This window comes from Poeciliopsis prolifica, unplaced genomic scaffold, assembly GCF_027474105.1.
Source record: "Poeciliopsis prolifica strain line A6 unplaced genomic scaffold, Auburn_PproV2 SCAFFOLD069, whole genome shotgun sequence".
NCBI lineage: Eukaryota > Metazoa > Chordata > Actinopteri > Cyprinodontiformes > Poeciliidae > Poeciliopsis > Poeciliopsis prolifica.
The window spans coordinates 1,779,449-1,804,209 of NW_026562444.1; the positions used below are offsets into that span (position 1 = coordinate 1,779,449).

The 24,761-nt window shown below is 52.0% G+C and overlaps 2 protein-coding genes and 1 pseudogene across 6 annotated transcripts; 1 reads left to right on the forward strand and 2 right to left on the reverse strand.

Moving 5' to 3' along the window:
- Positions 1 to 1,162: 1,162 nt before the first annotated feature.
- LOC129351702 (mitofusin-1-like) lies at positions 1,163 to 23,877 on the reverse strand. Of its 5 annotated transcripts, XM_055020631.1 has the most exons (18): positions 23,556 to 23,877; positions 12,835 to 13,025; positions 12,587 to 12,706; positions 12,167 to 12,302; positions 9,684 to 9,846; positions 9,488 to 9,612; positions 9,151 to 9,259; positions 8,075 to 8,336; positions 5,045 to 5,112; positions 4,612 to 4,733; positions 4,417 to 4,543; positions 4,216 to 4,320; positions 3,765 to 3,867; positions 3,492 to 3,691; positions 3,239 to 3,340; positions 2,889 to 3,085; positions 2,678 to 2,812; positions 1,163 to 2,016 (listed from the first exon to the last, which is right to left on the reverse strand). In XM_055020631.1, exons 3-18 carry the CDS (start codon positions 12,699 to 12,701, stop codon positions 1,947 to 1,949), a joined length of 2,139 nt encoding a protein of 712 aa, XP_054876606.1. In that variant the 5' UTR covers positions 12,702 to 12,706; positions 12,835 to 13,025; positions 23,556 to 23,877; the 3' UTR covers positions 1,163 to 1,946. The 5 variants fall into 5 exon arrangements, with proteins under 5 accessions (XP_054876606.1, XP_054876610.1, XP_054876608.1 ...); XM_055020635.1 differs by lacking the exons at positions 12,167 to 12,302; positions 12,835 to 13,025; positions 23,556 to 23,877 and having other exon boundaries at positions 12,587 to 12,700; XM_055020633.1 differs by lacking the exons at positions 5,045 to 5,112; positions 8,075 to 8,336; positions 12,835 to 13,025; positions 23,556 to 23,877 and having other exon boundaries at positions 12,587 to 12,725.
- Positions 20,348 to 22,384, reverse strand: LOC129351775 (dual specificity protein phosphatase 18-like; annotated as a pseudogene).
- On the forward strand, positions 23,877 to 24,697 carry LOC129351751 (vesicle transport protein SFT2C-like). The gene has a single exon (XM_055020663.1). It carries the CDS (start codon positions 23,895 to 23,897, stop codon positions 24,531 to 24,533), a length of 639 nt encoding a protein of 212 aa, XP_054876638.1. The 5' UTR covers positions 23,877 to 23,894; the 3' UTR covers positions 24,534 to 24,697.
- Positions 24,698 to 24,761: the final 64 nt, after the last annotated feature.

The following is a 24,761-nucleotide window of genomic DNA, read 5'->3' on the forward strand; positions in this document are numbered from 1 at the left end:
GACTGGACGACATGGAGACACGGAGACATGATGACATGGAGACACGGAGACATGATGACATGGAGACATGATGACATGGAGACACAGACATGGAGACACAGAGACATGATGACATGGAGACACAGAGACATGGAGACGGGACGACATGGAGACACAGAGACATGGAGACACAGAGACATGATGACATGGAGACACAGAGACATGGAGACATGATGACACGGAGACATGGAGACACAGAGACATGATGACATGGAGACACGGAGACATGGAGACACAGAGACATGGAGACACAGAGACATGATGACATGGAGACACAGAGACATGGAGACACAGAGACATGATGACATGGAGACACAGAGACATGGAGACACAGAGACATGATGACATGGAGACACAGAGACATGATGACATGGAGACACAGAGACATGAAGACACGGAGACACAGAGACATGATGACATGGAGACATGGAGACACAGAGACATGATGACATGGAGACACGGAGACATGGAGACACAGAGACATGAAGACACCCAATAAACAGAAAAACTCAAATCATGACAAGATCTGAGCCAAACTTTCCCCATGACCCTCAGAGGCCTCCGTAGTTTAATCAATACTTATTAATGCTTGAATATTAATGTCCATATGAGCTGCAGAGTCATGTCAGATTTTACTGAGTCACCAAAATAAAAGCTCAGGTGAGAACAAAGGGGGCGGAGCCTAAACTGCAGGTCAAATGCAGAAATACTCAGACTATTTATCCACTTCAGTGTTTCTCCTCTGGTGTCAGATCTGTGTTTTACCTTCTGACTCGCCGTATTCAGATGTTATCATATCTAGAGTCGTTTTAATCAGTGACAACCAGGCTTTTTCAGAAACTCATAGCTGAACCCGGAGGTCAGAGGTCAACCATCTCTCCATAGGGACACAGATATTTGGAAACAAGTTTGGTTCCTGTTGCCAAATTTCCAAAATATAATTAAGCAAAGTTTTATCATTTCTTATTCCTTTACATTTTCACTTTGTCCAGGTGAGGGCGCTGTTTTGATTGTTTTTATGATTTTTAATGTGTTAATGTTGAGCTCTGTTGCACTTTAATCCTGTTTTATTCATTTTTATTGTTTGTCACATAAATCCTATTAATCTGCATTAAAGACAATAATCAGTTCAGTGTTTATTGATCATTTTACTTCCATCAAAGATCGTTTCATTTCCACCAACCAATCAGAGCCGAGATGAGACCAGCTGCATGCAGTCGCCATGGAGACGCCAGCAGGTGGCGCTAACAGACCCCATCACCCGTAGCAACGGGGTCACGACACATAGCAACGGGGTCACTACACATAGCAACGGGGTCACTACACATAGCAACGGGGTCACAACTCCTCCAGCCTCTGATTGGCTCTCAGCAGCGACACCTGATCTCCTGCATCAATCAACCAATTGATCGACCAACTCATCTGTCCTCCCCTCCATCCGTCCACCTGTCCTCCCCTCCGTCCGTCCACCTGTCCTCCCCTCTGTCTGTCCTCCCCTCCCTCCGTCCCTCCGTCCGTCCATCCGTCTCTCAGCCAGTAATATTCCTGGTTTCCATAAATCCAGATTCTGTATTAAAGGTTTTATTGGCTGAAACACAAAATCATTTTCATGAACAGCATAAAGACTTTTAGACGTTTCAGTGGGTTCCAGGTAACGCAGCTGGGTTCTGGACCGGGTCAGGGAGCAAAACCCAGAACCTCCCTGCAGCGAGGCATCGGGTCTCTGACGAACCTGACCGCAAGCTGCAGAGGTCAGAGGTCACTGGAACATCTGATGGAGACCAGAACCAAACCCTAATACCGCCTCAGTCTGACCACTGCTGGTCCACACCAGCACAGGCAGAACCACGCTCCTCCGGTCCGGTCCTGGTTCTGGTCGGAGCAGGTGGATCCAAACCGCTGCTGCTTCAGTCCGCAGCCTGCAGGTAGCGAGCAGAGAAGGCCTCCAGCTGGGTCTCCAGCTCCGTGGCCCGGTTCCTGGAAGCAGAACCACAGCAGGTTCTCATCAGGTTTGGTCCGACCAGAACCTTTTGGATCTAAGTCCAGTTCTGGCAGTTGGTCTTTTGAATCATTTGTTGCGATGCCAATTCAGATACTGGAGTTTCAGGATGACGGCCATTTTTCAAGATGGCTGTCATTTTTCAGATCAGTTATTACGGTAAAACGTTTTCATAACGGCGATGAACTTTATGTCACATCATGGTTTCCACTTCCTGTTCTTGTGATGTTAAGATTTGCAGCAGAATCAGAAACAGAACGTTGCCGTTAGCCGTCAGCTAACGGTTAGCGCTAACCGTTAGCCGTCAGCTAACGGTTAGCGCTAGCGTGACATCACTGTTCATGTGTTTAGCAGTTCAGCGTTAGCAGAGCTTTGTTTCTTGTGATGTGAGTTAACTTGGTAGAGTTTGTGTCCAACAATGGCAACAACAGGTCTGAGGTTCAAAACCAGGTTTTCACTTCCTGTCTCCGCCGTCCAGCCTGCTCCTGACCTCTGACCTCCAGTTTCAACAATGAAACCGATTCATCCCAACAATAAGCCAACACAAGTAACTACATCCAAACCTCACAATGTAAATAATAATTTTCTCAGTTTTTGTCTCATAAAGACAGAATTGTGACCAGGTAAAGCGCGCCTCACCTGAAGGCCTTGGACTTCCTCTGGGTCGCCTCCAACCTCTGGATCCTGCAGGTGAGCTGCCGGATCCGTCCCTCCAGCTCCGCCTCGCTCAGGTCCACTCTCTGGGTCAGGCGGCTGAAGGTGGAGGTCAGCTCCCTCACAGAGAGAAAACATGGCCGCCGTCAGAACCGCCAGCAGAACCGCCAGCGGGTTCCATAGGGGCGGGGCTTACTTGAACACCTGCTGGCTGCAGGCGGAGCTGGTGACGGGGACGACTGCGCGGAGACGGAAGGCGGCGAACTCTGTGAACTGCTGCTTCAGAGCGCGCTCCTGGCTGGACGCCGTCCAGGTGAGTCTCTCATACAGGTAGAGCAAACCATAGAGGGAGACGGACAGGGCGACCACCCGCCAGCCCACCGAGCGCCACACCTGGACACACAACGCAGCTGGACACACAACGCAGCTGGACACACTGCAGCAACAGGACATGTCCAGATGTGTCCAGAGCTGCATTGTCTCTGTCTCACCAGCAGAACCAGGACACGAAGTGGCCGGTTCTGGACCTGGCCGGTTTGGACTCACCACGCCCCCGATCAACAGCACCGCCATGGACGCCCTGGAGGACACCGACACCAGGCTCGTTGCCATGGAAACCACCAGCCGGTCCTTGAGGGTCGGTCCGTCCTGCAGACACAGCGACGTCTCAGCGCCTCGTCCCGCAGGACGTCTCGTCCCGCAGGACGTCTCGTCCCGCAGGACGTCTCGTCCCGCAGGACGTCTCGTCCCGCAGGACGTCTCGTCCCGCAGGACGTCTCGTCCGACGGCCGGCGCTCACCTCGGGTACGGCCAGCGCCCGGTGGGCGCCGATGAATCGGGTCACCAGGGCGCTCCAGCCCAGGGAGAACCGGAAGTCGATGTCCTCCCTAAAGTCGGCGCAGAGGGCGGCCAGGCTGAGGTCAAAGGTCATCTCGAAGGACGAGGACGGAGCGCAGAGCTGCTGCTGGACGGACGGCGACACCAGGGGACGCACGCTGTCTGGGGACGGACAGGACACAGTCAGACGGACATCCTCTCCTGGGTCAGAACCAGAACCGGGACGGGTCGGTACCGGTCATGAGTCTCTGGGCGTCCCGGATGTCCCTGAGGACGTCGCCATGGCAACGATGGGCCAGACCGCCAGAGAGACGCTGCTCCAGGTGCTGCACCAGTTTCTGCAGAACCAGGTCAGAATCGGGACAAAACCGGGTCAGAATCGGGACAGAACCGGGTCAGAACCGGGTCAGAATCGGGACAGAACCGGGTCAGAACCGGGACAGAATCGGGACAGAACCGGGTCAGAATCGGGACAGAACCGGGTCAGAATTGGGCCCTGGATGTTCTGGATCTGCAGCAGGTCAGTGAGCACCAGGGCGTCCCTTGCTGGCCCGGTGGGTTCGGCAGCAGAACCGCCAAGGTCCGATTGGTTCTGAAGGGTGGTTCCCCTTTAAACCACCTGGACCCGATGCGGCTGAGCCCAGGAACCCAGAACCTCATCAGAACCTGTGGGCTACAGAACTCACAGCTTTGTAGAGCTCCAGGTTCTCCGGGGTCGGGCTGAAGTCGGCCCGGAACTCCTCCACCAGAACCGGCAGAAATTGGATCTGGTCCAGCAGCGCCGCGGCCACCTGGGCGCAGACGGGCACCGGTTACCATAGAAACCACAAAGTCCAACGGTGGCAGCAACTGGAACCAGAACCCGGGTTCTGCTGCGTGGCGGGAACCTTGGCGGTGACGTCGTCCGTCAGGGTTCCGATCCGGTTCTTCACGCTGTCGCTCAGACGGCTCATCTGACCCCGGACGAAGTCCAGACGGTCCCGCTGCTCCTCCCGCTCCTCCAGGCAACAGATCCTGTCACAGGTCAGAGGTCAGAGGGGCTCCCACTGAGCGTGCTCAGCGGGTCACATGACTGATCTCACTTCCTGTCGGCCGAAGCGATGTTGATGGCGTCCATGATGGTCTTGATGGCCTCGGTGATCTGCCACGCCCGCACCGTGTGCTGCTCGAACTTGGTCCGGACCGCCGACTGAGAGATGAACTCCTGTACACAGAGAACCGGGTCAGAACCGGGTCAGAACCGGGTTAGAACCGGGTCAGAACCAACACAATGGGAAAAAACAGGCAGGATTAGAAAAACGCTCAGGATGTGGTTCTGGGTTCTGTGGTTCTGGGTTCTGTGGTTCTGGGTTCTGTGGTTCTGGGTTCTGTGGTTCTGGGTTCTGTGGTTCTGGGTTCTGGGTTCTGTGGTTCTGGGTTCTGGGTTCTGTGGTTCTGGGTTCTGTGGTTCTGTGGTTCTGGGTTCTGTGGTTCTGGGTTCTGTGGTTCTGGGTTCTGGGTTCTGTGGTTCTGTACCTCGAAGGTTCTCTCAAACTGCTGGAACTCTGCCAGCCGGTCCTGGAAGCCTTCAGCCAGTGCGCCCCCTGCAGGACGAGCAGTGATGTTCAGCTCCCTGCTAGGCTAATGCTAATGCTAAGTGTTGTTAGCTGTGATTTTAAGTTCAGTCGTTTCATTTTTAAAGTTTATTTTCAGCAATAAGGAAATTGAAATTGAAAACAAGAATCATGTGAAGAACTTTATAATTTATAGATGGAAGGAGTTTGATTTCAGTCTAAATAGTGAAGAAGCAAAATATTGGTTTTTGGTAATTATTAATAAACTGTGTTCCAAAATATTATGCAAATTGGATTAAAGTCTCATAAATATTATAGTTTTTGTTGTGCCATTAAATTTATTCGTGTCATTATAATGACTTTCAGAGAGCTGCTTGATCACTTTAATCTATTAAAGTAAATCTACTTCAGAAGGATGTTCCACATTATTCATCAGGATTCCAGCAACATGACAAGCTATGAAAACATGAGATGTTTCATGAAAACTGAATTCTTATCATCGTACTGTGAAGAGATTTGTGGCTGATTGAGAACAAAGATGGTTTGTGCAGATAAAAGCTAAAGAAGAAGTTTTTGTTAGATTCCTAGGATCAAGAGATCAGCTGCTAAAACAGCCTTAAAAGCAGCAAACAGTTATAAAAGCTGCCGGACCTGAACGCCTCACAGGGAGCCTCCATCCTGACCAGATGCCTCAGCCGGCTCCTCTCCATGTGGAGGAGCAGCAGCTCTACTCTGAGCTTCTCTCTCAGGAAACCCGTTTCAGCCCATGTATCCCAGATCTCGTTCTTTCAGTCGTGACCCAAAGCTCCTGACCAGAGATGAGGGTGGGAACGTAGATCGACCGGTAAATCGAGAGCTTCGCTTTCTGGCTCAGCTCTCTCCACCATGACGGGCCGGTCCAGTTCCCTGCAGACGCTGCTCCAATCCGCCTGTCGATCTCCCGTTCCCTTCTTCCCCCATTAGTGAACCCAGAGATACTTGAACTGCTCCACTTGGGGCAGGACATCCCCCCCGGGTAGAGAAGCTCTCCACCCTTTTCCGGCTCCAGACCGCGGCGTCGGAGCCACCGATCCTCATCCCGGCCGCTTCGCACTCGGCGGCGAACCGCTCCGGCGAGAGCTGCGGGTCACGACCCGATGGAGCCAACAGAACCACATCGTCCGCAAGAAGCAGAGATGGATCCTGAGGCCACCAAAACGGATCCCCTCAACGCCTCGGCTGCTCTGCAGATTCTGTCCATGAAGTGATGAACAGAATCTGTGACAAAAGCCCTGATGGAGTCCAACCTCACCGGGAACGAGCCCAACTTATTGCTGGCAAGTGGACCAGACTCTGACACGGTCATACACCTGACAGCCCGTATCAAAGGGCCCGGTACCCCAGACTCCCGTATGTGAGTGAAAGCCCCATCTCACAGGGGATTCCAGCAGACGGTCCCTGCAGACCCTCACCGCAGGTTTGGGCCTGCCAGGTCTAACCGGCATCGTCCCCATCAGAGCCAAGTCACCACCAGGATACCGACCTGCTGGGAAACTCAAGCCCAACCGCAAACAGAGGAAAGAACTGAGCAGCGAGTGACAACCAGAAACACCAAGTGTTCACGTCTCACTCACTGGCAACAGGTTTCTCTCTATGAACTTGGTAGTTTAGCAGTTTGGTGGTTTAGCAGTTTGGTAGTTAACAGTTTTTTAGTTTAGCAGTTTGGTAGTTAGCAGTTTGGTGGTTAGCAGTTTGGTAGTTAGCAGTTTGGTGGTTTAGCAGTTTGGTAGTTAGCAGTTTGGTGGTTTAGCAGTTTGGTAGTTAACAGTTTGGTGGTTTAGCAGTTTGGTAGTTAGCAGTTTGGTGGTTTAGCAGTTTGGTAGTTAACAGTTTGGTAGTTTAGCAGTTTGGTGGTTTAGCAGTTTGGTAGTTTAGCAGTTTGGTAATTTAGCAGTTTGGTGGTTTAGAAGTTTGGTAGTTAGCAGTTTGGTAGTTAGCAGTTTGGTGGTTAGCAGTTTGGTAGTTAGCAGTTTGGTAGTTAGCAGTTTGGTGGTTTAGCAGTTTGGTGGTTTAGCAGTTTGGTAGTTAACAGTTTTTTAGTTTAGCAGTTTGGTAGTTAGCAGTTTGGTGGTTAGCAGTTTGGTAGTTAGCAGTTTGGTGGTTTAGCAGTTTGGTAGTTAGCAGTTTGGTGGTTTAGCAGTTTGGTAGTTAACAGTTTGGTGGTTTAGCAGTTTGGTAGTTAGCAGTTTGGTGGTTTAGCAGTTTGGTAGTTAACAGTTTGGTAGTTTAGCAGTTTGGTGGTTTAGCAGTTTGGTAGTTTAGCAGTTTGGTAATTTAGCAGTTTGGTGGTTTAGAAGTTTGGTAGTTAGCAGTTTGGTAGTTAGCAGTTTGGTGGTTAGCAGTTTGGTAGTTAGCAGTTTGGTAGTTAGCAGTTTGGTGGTTTAGCAGTTTAGTTTGGTTGTTTAGCGGTTTGGTAGTTTTTAGCAGTTTGGTGGTTTAGCAGTTTGGTGGTTTAGCAGTTTAGTTTGGTTGTTTAGCGGTTTGGTAGTTTTTAGCAGTTTGGTGGTTAGCAGTTTGGTAGTTAGCAGTTTGGTGGTTTAGCAGTTTAGTTTGGTAGTTTAGCAGTTTGGTTGTTTAGCGGTTTGGTAGTTTTTAGCAGTTTGGTGGTTTAGCAGTTTAGTTTGGTAGTTTAGCAGTTTGGTTGTTTAGCGGTTTGGTAGTTTTTAGCAGTTTGGTGGTTTAGCAGTTTGGTGGTTTAGCAGTTTAGTTTGGTTGTTTAGCGGTTTGGTAGTTTTTAGCAGTTTGGTGGTTTAGCCCATTAGCCTGTGGATGTTGTGTTCGTCTCCCAGTTAGTTTTGTGTTATTATTCTTCATAAATTCACTTAGTAAGAATTTCAGACTTTCGTCCTTCGCAACCTTCTGGGGAAACCCGTCATATTTCCAGAACCTGGTCCTCATCAGGAACCAGAACCTGATTCATCCGACCCAGTTCCCCTCCGTCCCTCCGTCTCACCTGTCTCCGGCATGCCCTGGTTCCGCTGCGTTCTGCAGATCAGAGCCTCCTTGGCAGAGATGAAGAAGATTCTGCTAGCGGCCCGGTCCGGCTCAACAACCCGCAGCTCCTCCGACAGGAAGCTGATGCAGCGGTCCAGATGCTGCTTCTTCACCTGGTCGATGAGCTCGGGCTCCGTCACCGAAGCGTCCCAACGGTTATGGAGGATGAAGACGTTCGGCTTGGAGATCCGCTCACTGACCTTATGGAAGAACAGCTTCTCCTGGACAGAACCGGAGCAGAACCGCTTCAATTACAGGAACTGGGCCAGAGCTCGGACCAGAGCTCGGACCAGAGCTGGGTCAGCTACTAGATCCCGGGTCCGAACAAAACTGGGTCAAAGCAGAACAAAACCGAGCCAGAGGTCCGATCAGAAGTCTCCACCAGGTTCTGTTGATGCAGATGCTGGACAGGCCAAGAACGCCAATGGTCCAACCCGACCAGAACTGGACCTCCTCCACTATATGCAGGTGGCTCCTTTCAGTAGAACTGGTTCTGGTTCCTCTGGACCCAGATGGAGAGGACTGGTTGTGGTTCTGATGATGTTATCCTGGGCTGGTTCTTCACCAGAACCAGAACCCGTCCGGTTCTGTCTGAGGGATCTCCTTCCAGGTGAAGCTCTGCCTCCATCTGGTTCTGATCCGGTCCGGTTCTTGCATAATGGACCGGGTTTGGCTGAGCAAGACCAGACCTGGGCTCAGAGATATCGAGTCTGGTTGGGATTGGATCAGAATCTATTTAGATGTTCTGATCCAGAACCACTTCCGTAGGAAGAACCGCCTGCAGATCTGGACCAGCAGTCCGAATTCTGACTGTTTTATGAAAACGGTTCTGGTTCTGGTTCTTTTTATTATTGAATATTTTTTGTGGATATTTCTGATGAGAGAAAAAGTTTGGACACCCTGGTCTGGCGTTTGGACTGGTTCTGAATTCATCTTCCTGAACCGGACCTGCCAGAAAGAGGAGGAACCAGAACATCTGGTCCACCTGCAGGAACCGGCCCTTTAAGATGATGATGATGAAGTGGCCTTCCTCACCGTGTTCATCAGGGTAGACTCGGCGTTCCCCACCAGAACGAAGACGTCGGCATCCAAACAGAACTTATCGATCCAGCTGTCCAACTCCAGGGTGACGTCTGTCCCTGGGCTGCCAGGGGTCAGAGGTCAGAGTTAATATGAATCTCTCTGGTTCTGGTTCTGACAAAGACTTCAGAAGGATTCCCTCAGAACCCAGATGGGCCCAGTGGTTCTGTAAGGAGGAATGTTCCTCCATACAGTTCTGCCCTGAGGTTCTCCTGAATCATTTAGAAACGACAGAACCAGAACCAGTTCTGATGGGTCTGAACTCAGACAGATCAGAACCTGATGGCCTCACCTGTCCATCAGAACCAGGTCGTCCCTCAGCAGGGCGCAGCGGTTCTTGGGCCAGAACACTCGGACCAGGCTGCCCGAGTCCAGCGCCGGGTCCATGTGCAGCGCGTGGGCCAGCTGGTTGACTGTCTGCAGGACACAGAGGGAGCGCAGTCAGAACCGGGTCAGAAACGGGCCCCCCGGTGGTTCTGTTCACCCACAGAGACGGCGTGGCGCTCGGCAGACGCCTCGGTGGTGAGGTAGGGCTCGGCGGCGTCCGTCCCCTCCACGCTCAGGAAGCAGTTGGTGGTGTGGCCGATGCCGCTGGGCAGCACGCGCTCCCGCAGCATGGCGTTGATCACCGTGCTCTTCCCGTTGCTGGTTCTGAAGACGGATAACACAAGGGAACCGGGCCAGAACCAGGTCCCCGATTACATCATGGATCAAGAGAAACATCGCCGTCTACTTCTGGTCTGGTAAACTTATCTGGTTTGTCTGCAGCAACTGGATCAGAACTAAATGGGTCTTAACTGAACACTAAGATCAGCTTCAAGGGGATCAGATGGAGGCTTCAGAACCAGGTTCTGCTCCGGCTGGACGACCTGCTAGAAGATGTCCATGTTCTCAAACAAGTCATGACCCAGATGCTTCAGAGGAATAAGAACCAGCAGAAAAACTGGACCTGAAACCCAACAAGAACCCGACAGGAACCCAACAAGAACCCAATGGGAACCCAACAAGAACCAGACAGGAACCCAATGGGAACCCAATAAGAACCCGACAGGAACCCAATAAGAACCCGACAGGAACCCAATAAGAACCAGACAGGAACCCTACAAGAACCAGACAGGAACCCAATGGGAACCCGACAGGAACCCAACAAGAACCAGACAGGAACCCAATGGGAACCCGACAGGAACCCAACAAGAACCCGACAGGAACCCAACAAGAACCCGACAGGAACCCAATGGGAACCCAATAAGAACCTGACAGGAACCCAACAAGAACCCAATGGGAACCCAACAAGAACCAGACAGGAACCCTACAAGAACCCAATGGGAACCCAACAAGAATCCAATGGGAACCCAATAAGAACCCGACAGGAACCCAATAAGAACCCGACAGGAACCCAACAAGAACCAGACAGGAACCCAATGGGAACCCAATAAGAACCCAACAGCAAGTTTTCTCCAGTAAATTGTAAGTCTGGCAAACAAGAGAGTTTCATCTCTCCGTCCTTGATTTTGATCATCATGAACAAAATATTGAGTTGGTGTGAGAGGGCTTACTGGGCCTGCAGTGGACCTGCAGTGGACGTGCAGTAGACCTGCAGTGGACCTGCAATGGGCCTGCAGTGGGCCTGCAGTGGGCCTGCAGTGGGCCTGCAGTGGGCCTGCAGTGGACGTGCAGTAGACCTGCAGTGGACCTGCAATGGGCCTGCAGTGGGCCTGCAGTGGGCCTGCAGTGGGCCTGCAGTGGACCTGCAGTAGACCTGCAGTGGACCTGCAGTAGACCTGCAGTGGACCTGCAATGGGCCTGCAGTGGGCCTGCAGTGGGCCTGCAGTGGACCTGCAGTGGACCTGCAGTGGGCCTGCAGTGGGCCTGCAGTGGACCTGCAGTGGACCTGCAGTGGACGTGCAGTGGACCTGCAGTGGACCTGCAATGGGCCTGCAGTGGGCCTGCAGTGGGCCTGCAGTGGGCCTGCAGTGGACCTGCAGTGGACCTGCAGTAGACCTGCAGTAGACCTGCAGTGGACCTGCAGTGGACCTGCAATGGGCCTGCAGTGGACCTGCAGTGGACCTGCAGTGGGCCTGCAGTGGGCCTGCAGTGGACCTGCAGTAGACCTGCAGTGGACCTGCAGTGGACCTGCAGTGGGCCTGCAGTGGACCTGCAGTAGACCTGCAGTGGACCTGCAGTGGACCTGCAATGGGCCTGCAGTGGACCTGCAGTGGGCCTGCAGTGGGCCTGCAGTGGACCTGCAGTGGACCTGCAGTGGGCCTGCAGTGGGCCTGCAGTGGACCTGCAGTGGACCTGCAATGGGCCTGCAGTGGACCTGCAGTGGACCTGCAGTGGGCCTGCAGTGGGCCTGCAGTGGACCTGCAGTGGGCCTGCAGTGGACCACCTCAACACTGGGACCGCTGGCCTGAGTGACTTTTGGAAGAGATACTTTTTATGAACCGTTTTTGCAGAATGATTGTGGAGCCCAACTGAGACGTGAGGACCTGATAACTTTCCTCCCTTGTGTTCGAAGCAGAAAGTTGGACCAAAATATGATTCGGGCAGGAAGCTGTTTAGATGGATAAGAACATCAATTTGTGATTAATTGGCTTGATTTGCAAATCTGAAAAGGAACGGATGTCTAAAGTTCACAAGGTCGATTGGGTCTAGAAGGGTCCAACACACACCAGAGTATAGAAAAGGTTGTTGTCAAGAATACAGGGAGATTTTGGGGAAAGACTTTTGGAATTGATTGTGTATTGATCCATGATCACCGTGCATAAATCTCTCGTCCCGCCACAGCTGGCAGTGAACGACTCGTGTCTGAGTTTTATTTGTTTACTAATATAATCAAGAGTTTTGCGCCCTAACCCTGAAACAGGAAGCCAATAGAAACCCAACATGCTGGTGGAACACCGCCCCCTGCAAGTGGGAAGTAGTTCTGACCCGGTTCTCGTCACCTGAAGTTTTCCTGACCGGTTCTGACCTGCCAAAGAAGGCCACCTTCATGGTTCTCCGCAGCAGAACCTCCCTGATGGCGGCCAGCTTGTTGGCACAGCTCTGCATCTCCAGGTTCTGCTCCTCCACAGCAACCGGACCCAGGTCCTGGTTCTGAACAGCTTCTGGAACCACAGCGGACAAACCAACATGAGCGGTTCTGAAGGTCCAAACTGGTGAGGTCTGAAGGGGGTCAGAACCTTTACTGGTTCTGGACTGGTTGGAGATGAACGTCCAGAAATACCAGAAATACCAGGAGTGTGTGTGTATATATATATATATGTGTGTATATATATATATATATATGTGTGTGTATATATATATATATATATGTGTGTGTATATATATATATATGTGTGTGTATATATATATATATATGTGTGTGTGTGTGTGTGTGTGTGTTTCTGACCGTCCACGAAGGCCGACCCGTTCTTCACAAACTCCAGCAGCTGGTCGAAGATCGACCCGATCGATCGCTTAGCAACCACGAACCGGTGCAGAGGAGACGGGTCGTCTGGGTCCATGGCTCCTACACACACAGAGGACTGACAGGACCAGAACCAGAACCAGAACCAGATGGTCCTGACTCTGCTGAAGGTAAATGGTCCCATCAGAACCAACCGGACCTGCAACAGACCAACAGAACCGTGACCTTACCGATCTGTGGGTCTCCCAGGTTCAAATGTCAGTCCTGCTTCAGGGTCTGGTCCCAGTCGGGTCAGCGCCAGCTCCCATCGTGGCCCGGTCCAACTGGCGGACAGAACTCTGCTTCAGCGTCTAAAGAGCTTAGAGTCTCTGAGGAACTTTGATCCACTTAGCAGGATTAGAGCCGCAGACACTAGGAGACACTAGGAGACACTAGGAGACACTAGGAGACACTAGGAGACACTAGGAGACACTAGGAGACAGAAGGGGACACTAGGAGACACTAGGAGACACTAGGAGACACTAGGAGACACTATGAGACACTAGGAGACACTAGGAGACAGAAGGGGACACTAGGAGACAGAAGGGGACACTAGGAGACAGAAGGGGACACTAGGAGACAGAAGGGGACACTAGGAGACACTAGGAGACAGAAGGGGACACTAGGAGACAGAAGGAGACACTAGGAGACACTGGGAGACAGAAGGTGACACTAGGAGACAGAAGGGGACACTAGGAGACAGAAGGAGACACTAGGAGACAGAAGGGGACACTAGGAGACAGTAGGAGACACTAGGAGACAGAAGGGGACACTAGGAGACAGAAGGAGACACTAGGAGACAGAAGGTGACACTAGGAGACAGAAGATGACACTAGGAGACAGAAGGGGACACTAGGAGACAGAAATGGACACTAGGAGACAGAAGGTGACACTAGGAGACAGAAGGAGACACTAGGAGACAGAAGGGGACACTAGGAGATGGAAGGGGACACTAGGAGACAGAAATGGACACTAGGAGACAGAAGGGGACACTGGGAGACAGAAGGGGACACTAGGAGACAGAAGGAGACACTAGGAGACAGAAGGTGACACTAGGAGACAGAAGGGGACACTAGGAGATGGAAGGGGACACTAGGAGACAGAAATGGACACTAGGAGACAGAAGGGACACTGGGAGACAGAAGGGGACACTGGGAGACAGAAGGTGACACTAGGAGACAGAAGGAGACACTAGGAGACAGAAGGAGACACTAGGAGACACTAGGAGACAGAAAGAGACACTAGGAGACAGAAGGAGACACTAGGAGACAGAAGGGGACACTAGGAGACAGAAGGGGACACTAGGAGACAGAAGGAGACACTAGGAGACAGAAGGGGACACTAGGAGACAGAAGGAGACACTGGGAGACAGAAGGGGACACTAGGAGACAGAAGATGACACTAGGAGACAGAAGGGGACACTAGGAGACAGAAGGAGACACTGGGAGACAGAAGGGGACACTAGGAGACAGAAGATGACACTAGGAGACAGAAATGGACACTAGGAGACAGAAGGTGACACTAGGAGACAGAAGACACTAGGAGACAGAAGGGGACACTAGGAGATGGAAGGGGACACTAGGAGACAGAAGGAGACACTAGGAGACACTGGGAGACAGAAGGTGACACTAGGAGACGGAAGGGGACACTAGGATACAGAAATGGACACTAGGAGACAGAAGGTGACACTAGGAGACAGAAGGTGACACTAGGAGACAGAAGGTGACACTAGGAGACGGAAGGGGACACTAGGAGATGGAAGGGGACACTAGGAGACAGAAGGAGACACTGGGAGACAGAAATGGACACTAGGAGACAGAAGGTGACACTAGGAGACAGAAGGAGACACTAGGAGACAGAAGGGGACACTAGGAGATGGAAGGGGACACTAGGAGACAGAATGGACACTAGGAGACAGAAGGGGACACTGGGAGACAGAAGGGGACACTAGGAGACAGAAGGAGACACTAGGAGACAGAAGGTGACACTAGGAGACAGAAGGTGACACTAGGAGACAGAAGGAGACACTAGGAGACAGAAGGGGACACTAGGAGATGGAAGGGGACACTAGGAGACAGAAGGAGACACTAGGAGACACTGGGAGACAGAAGGTGACACTAGGAGACAGAAGGTGACACTAGGAGACGGAAGGGGACACTAGGATACAGAAATGGACACTAGGAGACGGAAGGGGACACTAGGAGACAGAAATGGACACTAGAGACAGAAGGTGACACTAGGAGACAGAAGGGGACACTGGGAGACAGAAGGGGACACTAGGAGATGGAAGGGGACACTAGGAGACAGAAGGAGACACTAGGAGACACTGGGAGACAGAAGGTGACACTAGGAGACAGAAGGTGACACTAGGAGACGGAAGGGGACACTAGGATACAGAAATGGACACTAGGAGACGGAAGGGGACACTAGGAGACAGAATGGACACTAGGAGACAGAAGGTGACACTAGGAGACAGAAGGTGACACTAGGAGACAGAAGGAGACACTAGGAGACAGAAGGGGACACTAGGAGATGGAAGGGGACACTAGGAGACAGAAATGGACACTAGGAGACAGAAGGGGACACTGGGAGACAGAAGGGGACACTAGGAGACAGAAGAGACACTAGGAGACAGAAGGTGACACTAGGAGACAGAAGGTGACACTAGGAGACAGAAGGTGACACTAGGAGACAGAAGGAGACACTAGGAGACAGAAGGGGACACTAGGAGATGGAAGGGGACACTAGGAGACAGAAGGAGACACTAGGAGACACTGGGAGACAGAAGGTGACACTAGGAGACAGAAGGTGACACTAGGAGACGGAAGGGGACACTAGGATACAGAAATGGACACTAGGAGACGGAAGGGGACACTAGGAGACAGAAATGGACACTAGGAGACAGAAGGTGACACTAGGAGACAGAAGGGGACACTGGGGACAGAAGGGGACACTAGGAGATGGAAGGGGACACTAGGAGACAGAAGGAGACACTAGGAGACACTGGGAGACAGAAGGTGACACTAGGAGACAGAAGGAGACACTAGGAGACAGAAGGGGACACTAGGAGATGGAAGGGGACACTAGGAGACAGAAGGAGACACTAGGAGACACTGGAGACAGAAGGTGACACTAGGAGACAGAAGGTGACACTAGGAGACGGAAGGGGACACTAGGACAGAAATGGACACTAGGAGACGGAAGGGGACACTAGGAGACAGAAATGGACACTAGGAGACAGAAGGTGACACTAGGAGACAGAAGGGGACACTGGAGACAGAAGGGGACACTAGGAGATGGAAGGGGACACTAGGAGACAGAAGGAGACACTAGGAGACACTGGGAGACAGAAGGTGACACTAGGAGACAGAAGGTGACACTAGGAGACGGAAGGGGACACTAGGATACAGAAATGGACACTAGGAGACGAAGGGGACACTAGGAGACAGAAATGGACACTAGGAGACAGAAGGTGACACTAGGAGACAGAAGGTGACACTAGGAGACAGAAGGAGACACTAGGAGACAGAAGGGGACACTAGGAGATGGAAGGGACACTAGGAGACAGAAATGGACACTAGGAGACAGAAGGGGACACTGGGAGACAGAAGGGGACACTAGGAGACACTGGGAGACAGAAGGTGACACTAGGAGACAGAAATGGACACTAGGAGACAGAAGGTGACACTAGGAGACAGAAGGGGACACTGGAGACAGAAGGGACACTAGGAGATGGAAGGGGACACTAGGAGACAGAAGGAGACACTAGGAGACACTGGGAGACAGAAGGTGACACTAGGAGACAGAAGGAGACACTAGGAGACAGAAGGGGACACTAGGAGACAGAAGGGGACACTAGGAGACAGAAGGAGACACTGGGAGACAGAAGGGGACACTAGGAGACAGAAGGTGACACTAGGAGACGGAAGGGGACACTAGGATACGAAATGGACACTAGGAGACGGAAGGGGACACTAGGAGACAGAAATGGACACTAGGAGACAGAAGGTGACACTAGGAGACAGAAGGGGACACTGGGAGACAGAAGGGGACACTAGGAGATGGAAGGGGACACTAGGAGACAGAAGGAGACACTAGGAGACACTGGAGACAGAAGGTGACACTAGGAGACAGAAGGTGACACTAGGAGACGGAAGGGGACACTAGGAATACAGAAATGGACACTAGGAGACGGAAGGGGACACTAGGAGACAGAAATGGACACTAGGAGACAGAAGGTGACACTAGGAGACAGAAGGTGACACTAGGAGACAGAAGGAGACACTAGGAGACAGAAGGGGACACTAGGAGATGGAAGGGGACACTAGGAGACAGAAATGGACACTAGGAGACAGAAGGGGACACTGGGAGACAGAAGGGGACACTAGGAGACAGAAGGACACTAGGAGACAGAAGGTGACACTAGGAGACAGAAGGTGACACTAGGACAGAAGGTGACACTAGGAGACAGAAGGAGACACTAGGAGACAGAAGGGGACACTAGGAGATGGAAGGGACACTAGGAGACAGAAGGAGACACTAGGAGACACTGGGAGACAGAAGGTGACACTAGGAGACAGAAGGTGACACTAGGAGACGGAAGGGGACACTAGGATACAGAAATGGACACTAGGAGACGGAAGGGGACACTAGGAGACAGAAATGGACACTAGGAGACAGAAGGTGACACTAGGAGACAGAAGGGGACACTGGGAGACAGAAGGGGGACACTAGGAGATGGAAGGGGACACTAGGAGACAGAAGGACACTAGGAGACACTGGGAGACAGAAGGTGACACTAGGAGACAGAAGGTGACACTAGGAGACGGAAGGGGACACTAGGATACAGAAATGGACACTAGGAGACGGAAGGGGACACTAGGAGACAGAAATGGACACTAGGAGACAGAAGGGACACTAGGAGACAGAAGGAGACACTAGGAGACACTGGGAGACAGAAGGTGACACTAGGAGACAGAAATGGACACTAGGAGACAGAAGGTGACACTGGAGACAGAAGGGGACACTGGGAGACAGAAGGGGACACTAGGAGATGGAAGGGGACACTAGGAGACAGAAGGAGACACTAGGAGACACTGGGAGACAGAAGGTGACACTAGGAGACAGAAGGAGACACTAGGAGACAGAAGGGGACACTAGGAGATGGAAGGGGACACTAGGAGACAGAAGAGACTGGGAGACAGAAGGTGACACTAGGAGACAGAAGGTGACACTAGGAGACGGAAGGGGACACTAGGATACAGAAATGGACACTAGGAGACGGAAGGGGACACTAGGAGACAGAAATGGACACTAGGAGACAGAAGGTGACACTAGGAGACAGAAGGGGACACTGGGAGACAGAAGGGGACACTAGGAGATGGAAGGGGACACTAGGAGACAGAAGGAGACACTAGGAGACACTGGGAGACAGAAGGTGACACTAGGAGACAGAAGGTGACACTAGGAGACGGAAGGGGACACTAGGATACAGAAATGGACACTAGGAGACGGAAGGGGACACTAGGAGACAGAAATGGACACTAGGAGACAGAAGGTGACACTAGGAGACAGAAGGTGACGGAGACAGAAGGAGACACTAGGAGACAGAAGGGGACACTAGGAGATGGAAGGGGACACTAGGAGACAGAAATGGACACTAGGAGACAGAAGGGGACACTGGGAGACAGAAGGGGACACTAGGAGACAGAAGGAGACACTAGGAGACAGAAGGTGACACTAGGAGACAGAAGGTGACACTAGGAGACAGAAGGTGACACTAGGAGACAGAAGGAGGACACCTAGGAGACAGAAGGGGACACTAGGAGATGGAAGGGGGACCTAGGAGACAGAAGGAGACACTAGGAGACACTGGGAGACAGAAGGTGACACTAGGAGACAGAAGGTGACACTAGGAGACGGAAGGGGACACTAGGATACAGAAATGGACACTAGGAGACGGAAGGGGACACTAGGAGACAGAAATGGACACTAGGAGACAGAAGGTGACACTAGGAGACAGAAGGGGACACTGGGAGACAGAAGGGACACTAGGAGATGGAAGGGACACTAGGGACAGAAGGAGACACTAGGAGACACTGGGAGACAGAAGGTGACACTAGGAGACAGAAGGTGACACTAGGAGACGGAAGGGGACACTAGGATACAGAAATGGAACACTAGGAGAACGGAAGGGGACACTAGGAGACAGAAATGGACTAGGAGACAGAAGGTGACACTAGGAACAGAAGGTGACACTAGGAGACAGAAGGAGACACTAGGAGACAGAAGGGGACACTAGGAGATGGAAGGGGACACTAGGAGACAGAAATGGACACTAGGAGACAGAAGGGGACACTGGGAGACAGAAGGGGACACTAGGAGACAGAAGGAGACACTAGGAGACAGAAGGTGACACTAGGAGACAGAAGGTGACACTAGAGACAGAAGGTGACACTAGGAGACAGAAGGAGACACTAGGAGACAGAAGGGGACACTAGGAGATGGAAGGGGGACACTAGGAGACAGAAGGAGACACTAGGAGACACTGGGAGACAGAAGTGACACTAGGAGACAGAAGGTGACACTAGGAGACGGAAGGGGACACTAGGATACAGAAATGGACACTAGGAGACGGAAGGGGACACTAGGAGACAGAAATGGACACTAGAGACAGAAGGTGACACCTAGGAGACAGAAGGGACACTGGGAGACAGAAGGGGACACTAGGAGATGGAAGGGGACACTAGGAGACAGAAGGGAGACACTAGGAGACACTGGGAGACAGAAGGTGACACTAGGAGACAGAAGGTGACACTAGGAGACGGAAGGGGACACTAGGATACAGAAATGGACACTAGGAGACGGAAGGGGACACTAGGAGACAGAAATGGACACTAGGAGACAGAAGTGACACTAGGAGACAGAAGGGGACACTGGGAGACCTAATGGGATCAAAACTCTGGCGACCATCTTGAACTTTGTGAACCTCAATAGAACTTAATGTTGTCATGGAGACCACTTCTCTGACTGGGACAGACGAACGTCTCCAGTCTGTCGTCTCCAGTCTGTCGTCTCCAGTCTGTCTTCTCCAGGTGTCGTCTCTGGTCTGTCTTCCTCCAGTCTGTCGTCTCCAGTCTGTCTTCTCCAGGTTGTCGTCTCTGTCTGTCTTCTCCAGTCTGTCTTCTCCAATCTGTCTTCTCCAGGTTGTCGTCTGTGGTCTGTCTTTTCCAGTCTGTCTTCTCCGGTCTGTCTTCTCCAGGTTGTCGTCTCTGGTCTGTCTTCTCCAAATCTGTCTTCTCCAGGTTGTCGTCTCTGGTCTGTCTTCTCCAGGTTGTGTCTCTGGTCTGTCTTCTCCAGGTTGTCGTCTCTGGTCTGTCTTCTCCAGTCTGTCGTCTCCAGTCTGTCTTCTCCAGGTTGTCCGTCTCTGGTCTGTCTCTCCAGTCTGTCTTCTCCGGTCTGTCTCTCCAGTCTGTCTTCTCTGGTCCATCAAAGGAGAACTTCTCAGATCTCAGAGGTTCTAAGGTTCTTGGAGGACATGGACTTTGTCTCTGGTGGTTCTGGAGATGGGATCACGTCGACCAGAACCATCGCTGGTTCTGCGGGGCGGGACGCCGGGCCGGGGCGAGGCGCCGGCCCTACATGAGGGTAAGTGATGAAGATGATGATGGTGGTGATGCAATCATTTCTGCTGTGCTAGTATGCTAATGCTAACGATGGCATCCTGCAGGAGGCGCCGCCGTGACACAGCTCATCAGAAGGAACCACAGAACCTCCAAGGTCCGCTACATCCAGAACCCGGTAGAACCCGCTTCTGCCAGATCTCTGGTCGTCACCAACTCCGCAGCATGATGCTGCCCACCGCCAAGTTTCAGGTTCTGATGGAGCCTGTGTTTCCTCAGCAGGACCTGCCGGCTCCAGCGCTCTTAGAACTGATCAGAGAAGAAATGAAACAGAAAAAAATACCTCAGGGTGAAATTACCTCAGTATTCCTAACTTTTGTTCGCTTGCTGGTGTTTTATATAAATGAAAAAAAGAGCTAATAGTCCTGAATATTTTTTTTTTTAAGAAAAGATTTTTTTCAAGTATTGTCTTGTTGCTTTGGTTAATTTTAGGGTTAGCCCTAACCATAACGCACATCTGGGTGAGACAGATTTAGTGGAACGTTTGAACATTTTTAACCTGGACTTAGATTATACCTTAGAAATAAAACATGAAATAAATATATTGCATGGTTTAACATTCACCAGTTTACACAGGTGGCAATGACTGTTATTAATATGGAACAGATCTGATGAAATTGAATGAAATAAATGATTAATTTACCTTCTAATCAACATGACTGACTTTTTATTCTGCATGTTTTTATAATCATAAATATTAATGAACTGCAGAATAATGAGTTGCCTGAATGAAGAGCTTGATAATTATGAGGTTTAGGATCCATTTTGTCTTTGATCAGTTGGATTAATGCCCCCTGCTGGTGGTGGTGAGGAACAGCAAGGAGACGCTCAGGTGGAAATGATTTATTGATCCACAGCAGAACAGAACAGACTTACTTCCTGGTTCTGTTGGACCAGTTACTGGTTCTGGTGGTCCAGGCTGCTGGCCAGGTGAACACCAGCTGCTCCACACCTGTCCAGGTAATGTAGCTCCGCCCACTCACAGCGGTTTTTAATTTTGTTTTGTTCCTCTTTGATGACTCGGTAGATTCTCTAATTAATTTATGTGGTGAGATCATCACCTCAGAGTGACATCACTGGAGCTCTGTGTACAGACGTCATCTGGCTGTTCAGCGGTGTGGCCCACCCCCAGGGTTCCCCGCGGCCCCACCCCCAGGGTTCCCCGCGGCCCCGCCCCCAAGGTTCCCCGCGGCCCCGCCCCCAAGGTTCCCCGTGGCCCCGCCCCCAGGGTTGCCCGCGGCCCCGCCCCCAAGGTTCCCCGCGGCCCCGCCCCCAAGGTTCCCCGTGGCCCCGCCCCCAGGGTTGCCCGCGGCCCCGCCCCCAGGGTTCCCCGCGGCCCCGCCCCCAAGGTTCCCCGTGGCCCCGCCCCCAGGGTTCCCCGCGGCCCCGCCCCCCGGGGCCCCGGGCCCTCGGGCTCCAGCCGGACGGAGTTGCAGCCGTACAGCCGCCTCTCGTACTGCAGCAGCTGCTCCCAGAAGCCGGCGTTGATGCGCACGCAGGGCCGGCTCTCCAGCACGCGGCGGTGCGCCTGGCGCAGCGTGGCGCCGCGGAACCTCATCAGGTACGCCATGACCAGCGCCGGCGAGCGGCTCCTCCCCGCGACGCAATGCACCAGCGTGCCTCCGGCGCGGTTGCCATGAATACGCTCGGCCACGCGGTCGAAGTGCAGGCCGAGGCGTTCGCAGGGCAGGTCGCAGACGGGGACGCGGAAACACTCCACGCCCGGGTGGGCGGGGAGGGCGTGGCTTAGCGTGGCGTTGACGATCAGCGTGATGCCTTTCTGTGACATCAGAGCGCCGTTCAGGGGCGCGTCCGCCCCGCTCAGGAACAGGGAGGGCGTGACCTGGGAGAGCGTCATCAGGGGAGCTGAGGGAGGAACCGGAAACCAGGAGCTCAGTTTAAACCGCCGGCAGATTGACTGGCGATGAGCCTTTAACAGGAAGTGACGCAACTGGAAATGAATCCTCAATAACCCACCTCTACAGCGGCTCCGATACAGTCCAGTTGACCTGCCGCTGCGCCCGAACCGGAACTCAGAATGAGACCCAGTCACCCTACAAGGTTCCGGCCCGGTTCGGTTCGGCCAATCAGCCGCCAAGGTTAATAATAACCCAGCAGCTGAAGTTGACCTCGGGTCACGTGACCCGGACCGAAATAAAACCAGACATCCAGCCCGGAACAAGCCGAACCTGAGGTCCAATGAGTAGGAGGGGCCCGGTTCCTCTGGGTCTGATTTTCTACAGCAGACCCTGAAGGAATTCATACAATCCCAGTAAAATAATAAAAGCGACTTTTATTCATAAACAGAAGCTGCCGGAAACACGGCGGCCATCTTGGCTAAACCAAAGCAGCAGCAGCGGAAGAAGAACTATTGTTTAACTTAATATTGTTTATATTTCATGATCAGAATATTACTCTATATATATAGCTATATAACTATAGTTATAATTATATATTTATAGCTATAATGCAGGTTCAGCCCTGCTAGGAAGGCTCACCCAGATTTAGTGGAAAGTTTGAACATTTTTAGAAATAAAACATGAAGTAAATATATTGCATGGTTTAACATTCACCAGTTTACACAAATGGCAATGACTGTTATTAATATGGAATTCCTTCATTCTGTCAAAAGTAAGATGGCTCCCAAATCTCCCACTTTTGTTTTGAAGGTTTCCTGAAGGCCAGATGGAAATGAGGAGAGACGGATTCACAGCTGAATCTGAAACACATGAAACATCATGTATGAGCAGGTTAATATATGCATATTATTCAGTAAGTAATCATTACTGAATCACCTTTGCTTCTCTATAATATACTAAATAAATATTGAAAAATGAAGACCCACTGTGTGCTTTGTAAAATGCTCATTATACATCAATATCAGAATATTATACTACTATTGTTTTCCTCACTGAGAATATTTAAATATGCTGAATCATGTATCAATCCAATACTTAATGATACTACTTTAAAAATACATTTTCTTGTAAATGTAGCTGATAGCTGTTTGAATGAGCTTTACAGGAAAAAAAATGGAAATCTGTTTAGTATTTGGTGAGTTCTGATCAATTAAAAGCGCTCAGTGGACTTTTCTTTATCCGTGGTTATAGTTATATTCTCCAGGAAGCTTATGGAGCTACAACAGTCTCAAAATTCTCAAACACACAGGACGACATTCACAATAATCATAACATTGGGATCAATAGCTAATATGTTGATATTTTACTTACCGCTTCTCTGTCGCTGAGGGGAACCAGGCTGAGGCGTCATGGCGACAGGCTGCTGGAATGGGTTAATGTGATTGGTTACTGATCACCCAGTCAGACAGACGTTTTATTAAATAGACATTTGGAAATAAAGATGTATTTGTGTTTGCATCAAAAATACAAGTGTGGATCTGATCCTGTGCTTTTGTGAATTATGAGCCTGATTTAGCTCCAGAACACCAGAAGGTTCGGTTCCGGTCAGACCTCACTGGTTGTTCTTGCAGTTCTGCCTGTGACCGGAAGGGGCAGCGCACACCACCAAAACCCCTCTACCCCCGAGAAGAAGTCCCGAACCCGACCGTCATGGCCGAACTGAACCGGCAGCTCCAGGAGTACCTGACCCAGTCCAAAGGCGGCGGAACCAAGTCCAGCTCCAGCACCTTGGTGGAGGTGGACGAACCGGAAGAAGTACCGGGCAGCTGGTTCGGCCGGTGGTCCAGTCCGTGGTCCGGGCAGAGCTCCGGCTCCTCCTGGCCCTGGTCGGCCGAACCGGACCCGTGCCTCCCCGGAGTGACCCGGAAGCAGCGCCTGCTGGGCTTCGGGCTCTGCGCGGCCATGTCGGCTCTGTGCTTCGGGCTGTCGGCGCTCTACGCGCCGCTGCTGCTCCTCTACGCCCGGAAGTTCGCGCTGCTCTGGACGCTCGGCTCGCTGTTCGCCGTGGCGGCGGTGGCGGCGCTGCGGGGGCCCAGCCGGCTGCTGGCCGGCCTGCACCGCTCCCCCGCCGCCGCGGCCTACCTGGCCGCCCTGGCCGGGACGCTGTACGCCGCCCTGGGCCTCCACAGCACCGTGCTGACGGCGCTGGGGGCCGGCCTGCAGGTGGCGCTCATCGTGGGCTGCCTGCTGGCGCTGCTGCCCGGGGGCAGCGCTGGGATCCGGGTTCTGGGCGGCTGGACTTTCTCCGTCCTCAAGAGGACCGTGAGCGGCAGAACCCTGTCGATCTGAGCGGAACCGAACCAAGAGACTTCCCTCTGCAGGACTAAACCCTGGGCGCTGACTGCCAGGAGGGTCTGGAGTTCCGAGGACCAAAGTTCAAAAACTGACCCAAAAACTGTGATGGGGTGGTTCTGAGTTGTTGCAGTTTTGTTAATAAAACAGGTTCTACTAGCGGACTGGGTCTTTACTGGTTCTGGACTCCCGAACTGGGTCCCCTGGTCGGGTTTGTATGAGGTT

Excerpts from the sequence above, each read along its gene's own strand:
- LOC129351702 (XM_055020631.1), bottom strand. The coding sequence starts at position 12,701 with ATGGACCCAGACGACCCGTCTCCTCTGCACCGGTTCGTGGTTGCTAAG. Across the intron at positions 4,321-4,416 it reads CGGACGACGTCACCGCCAAG|GTGGCCGCGGCGCTGCTGGA; the intron begins GTTCCCGCCACG and ends GTCTGCGCCCAG. Across the intron at positions 2,017-2,677 it reads AGGAAGTCCAAGGCCTTCAG|GAACCGGGCCACGGAGCTGG; the intron begins GTGAGGCGCGCT and ends TTCTGCTTCCAG.
- LOC129351751 (XM_055020663.1), top strand. The coding sequence starts at position 23,895 with ATGGCCGAACTGAACCGGCAGCTCCAGGAGTACCTGACCCAGTCCAAA.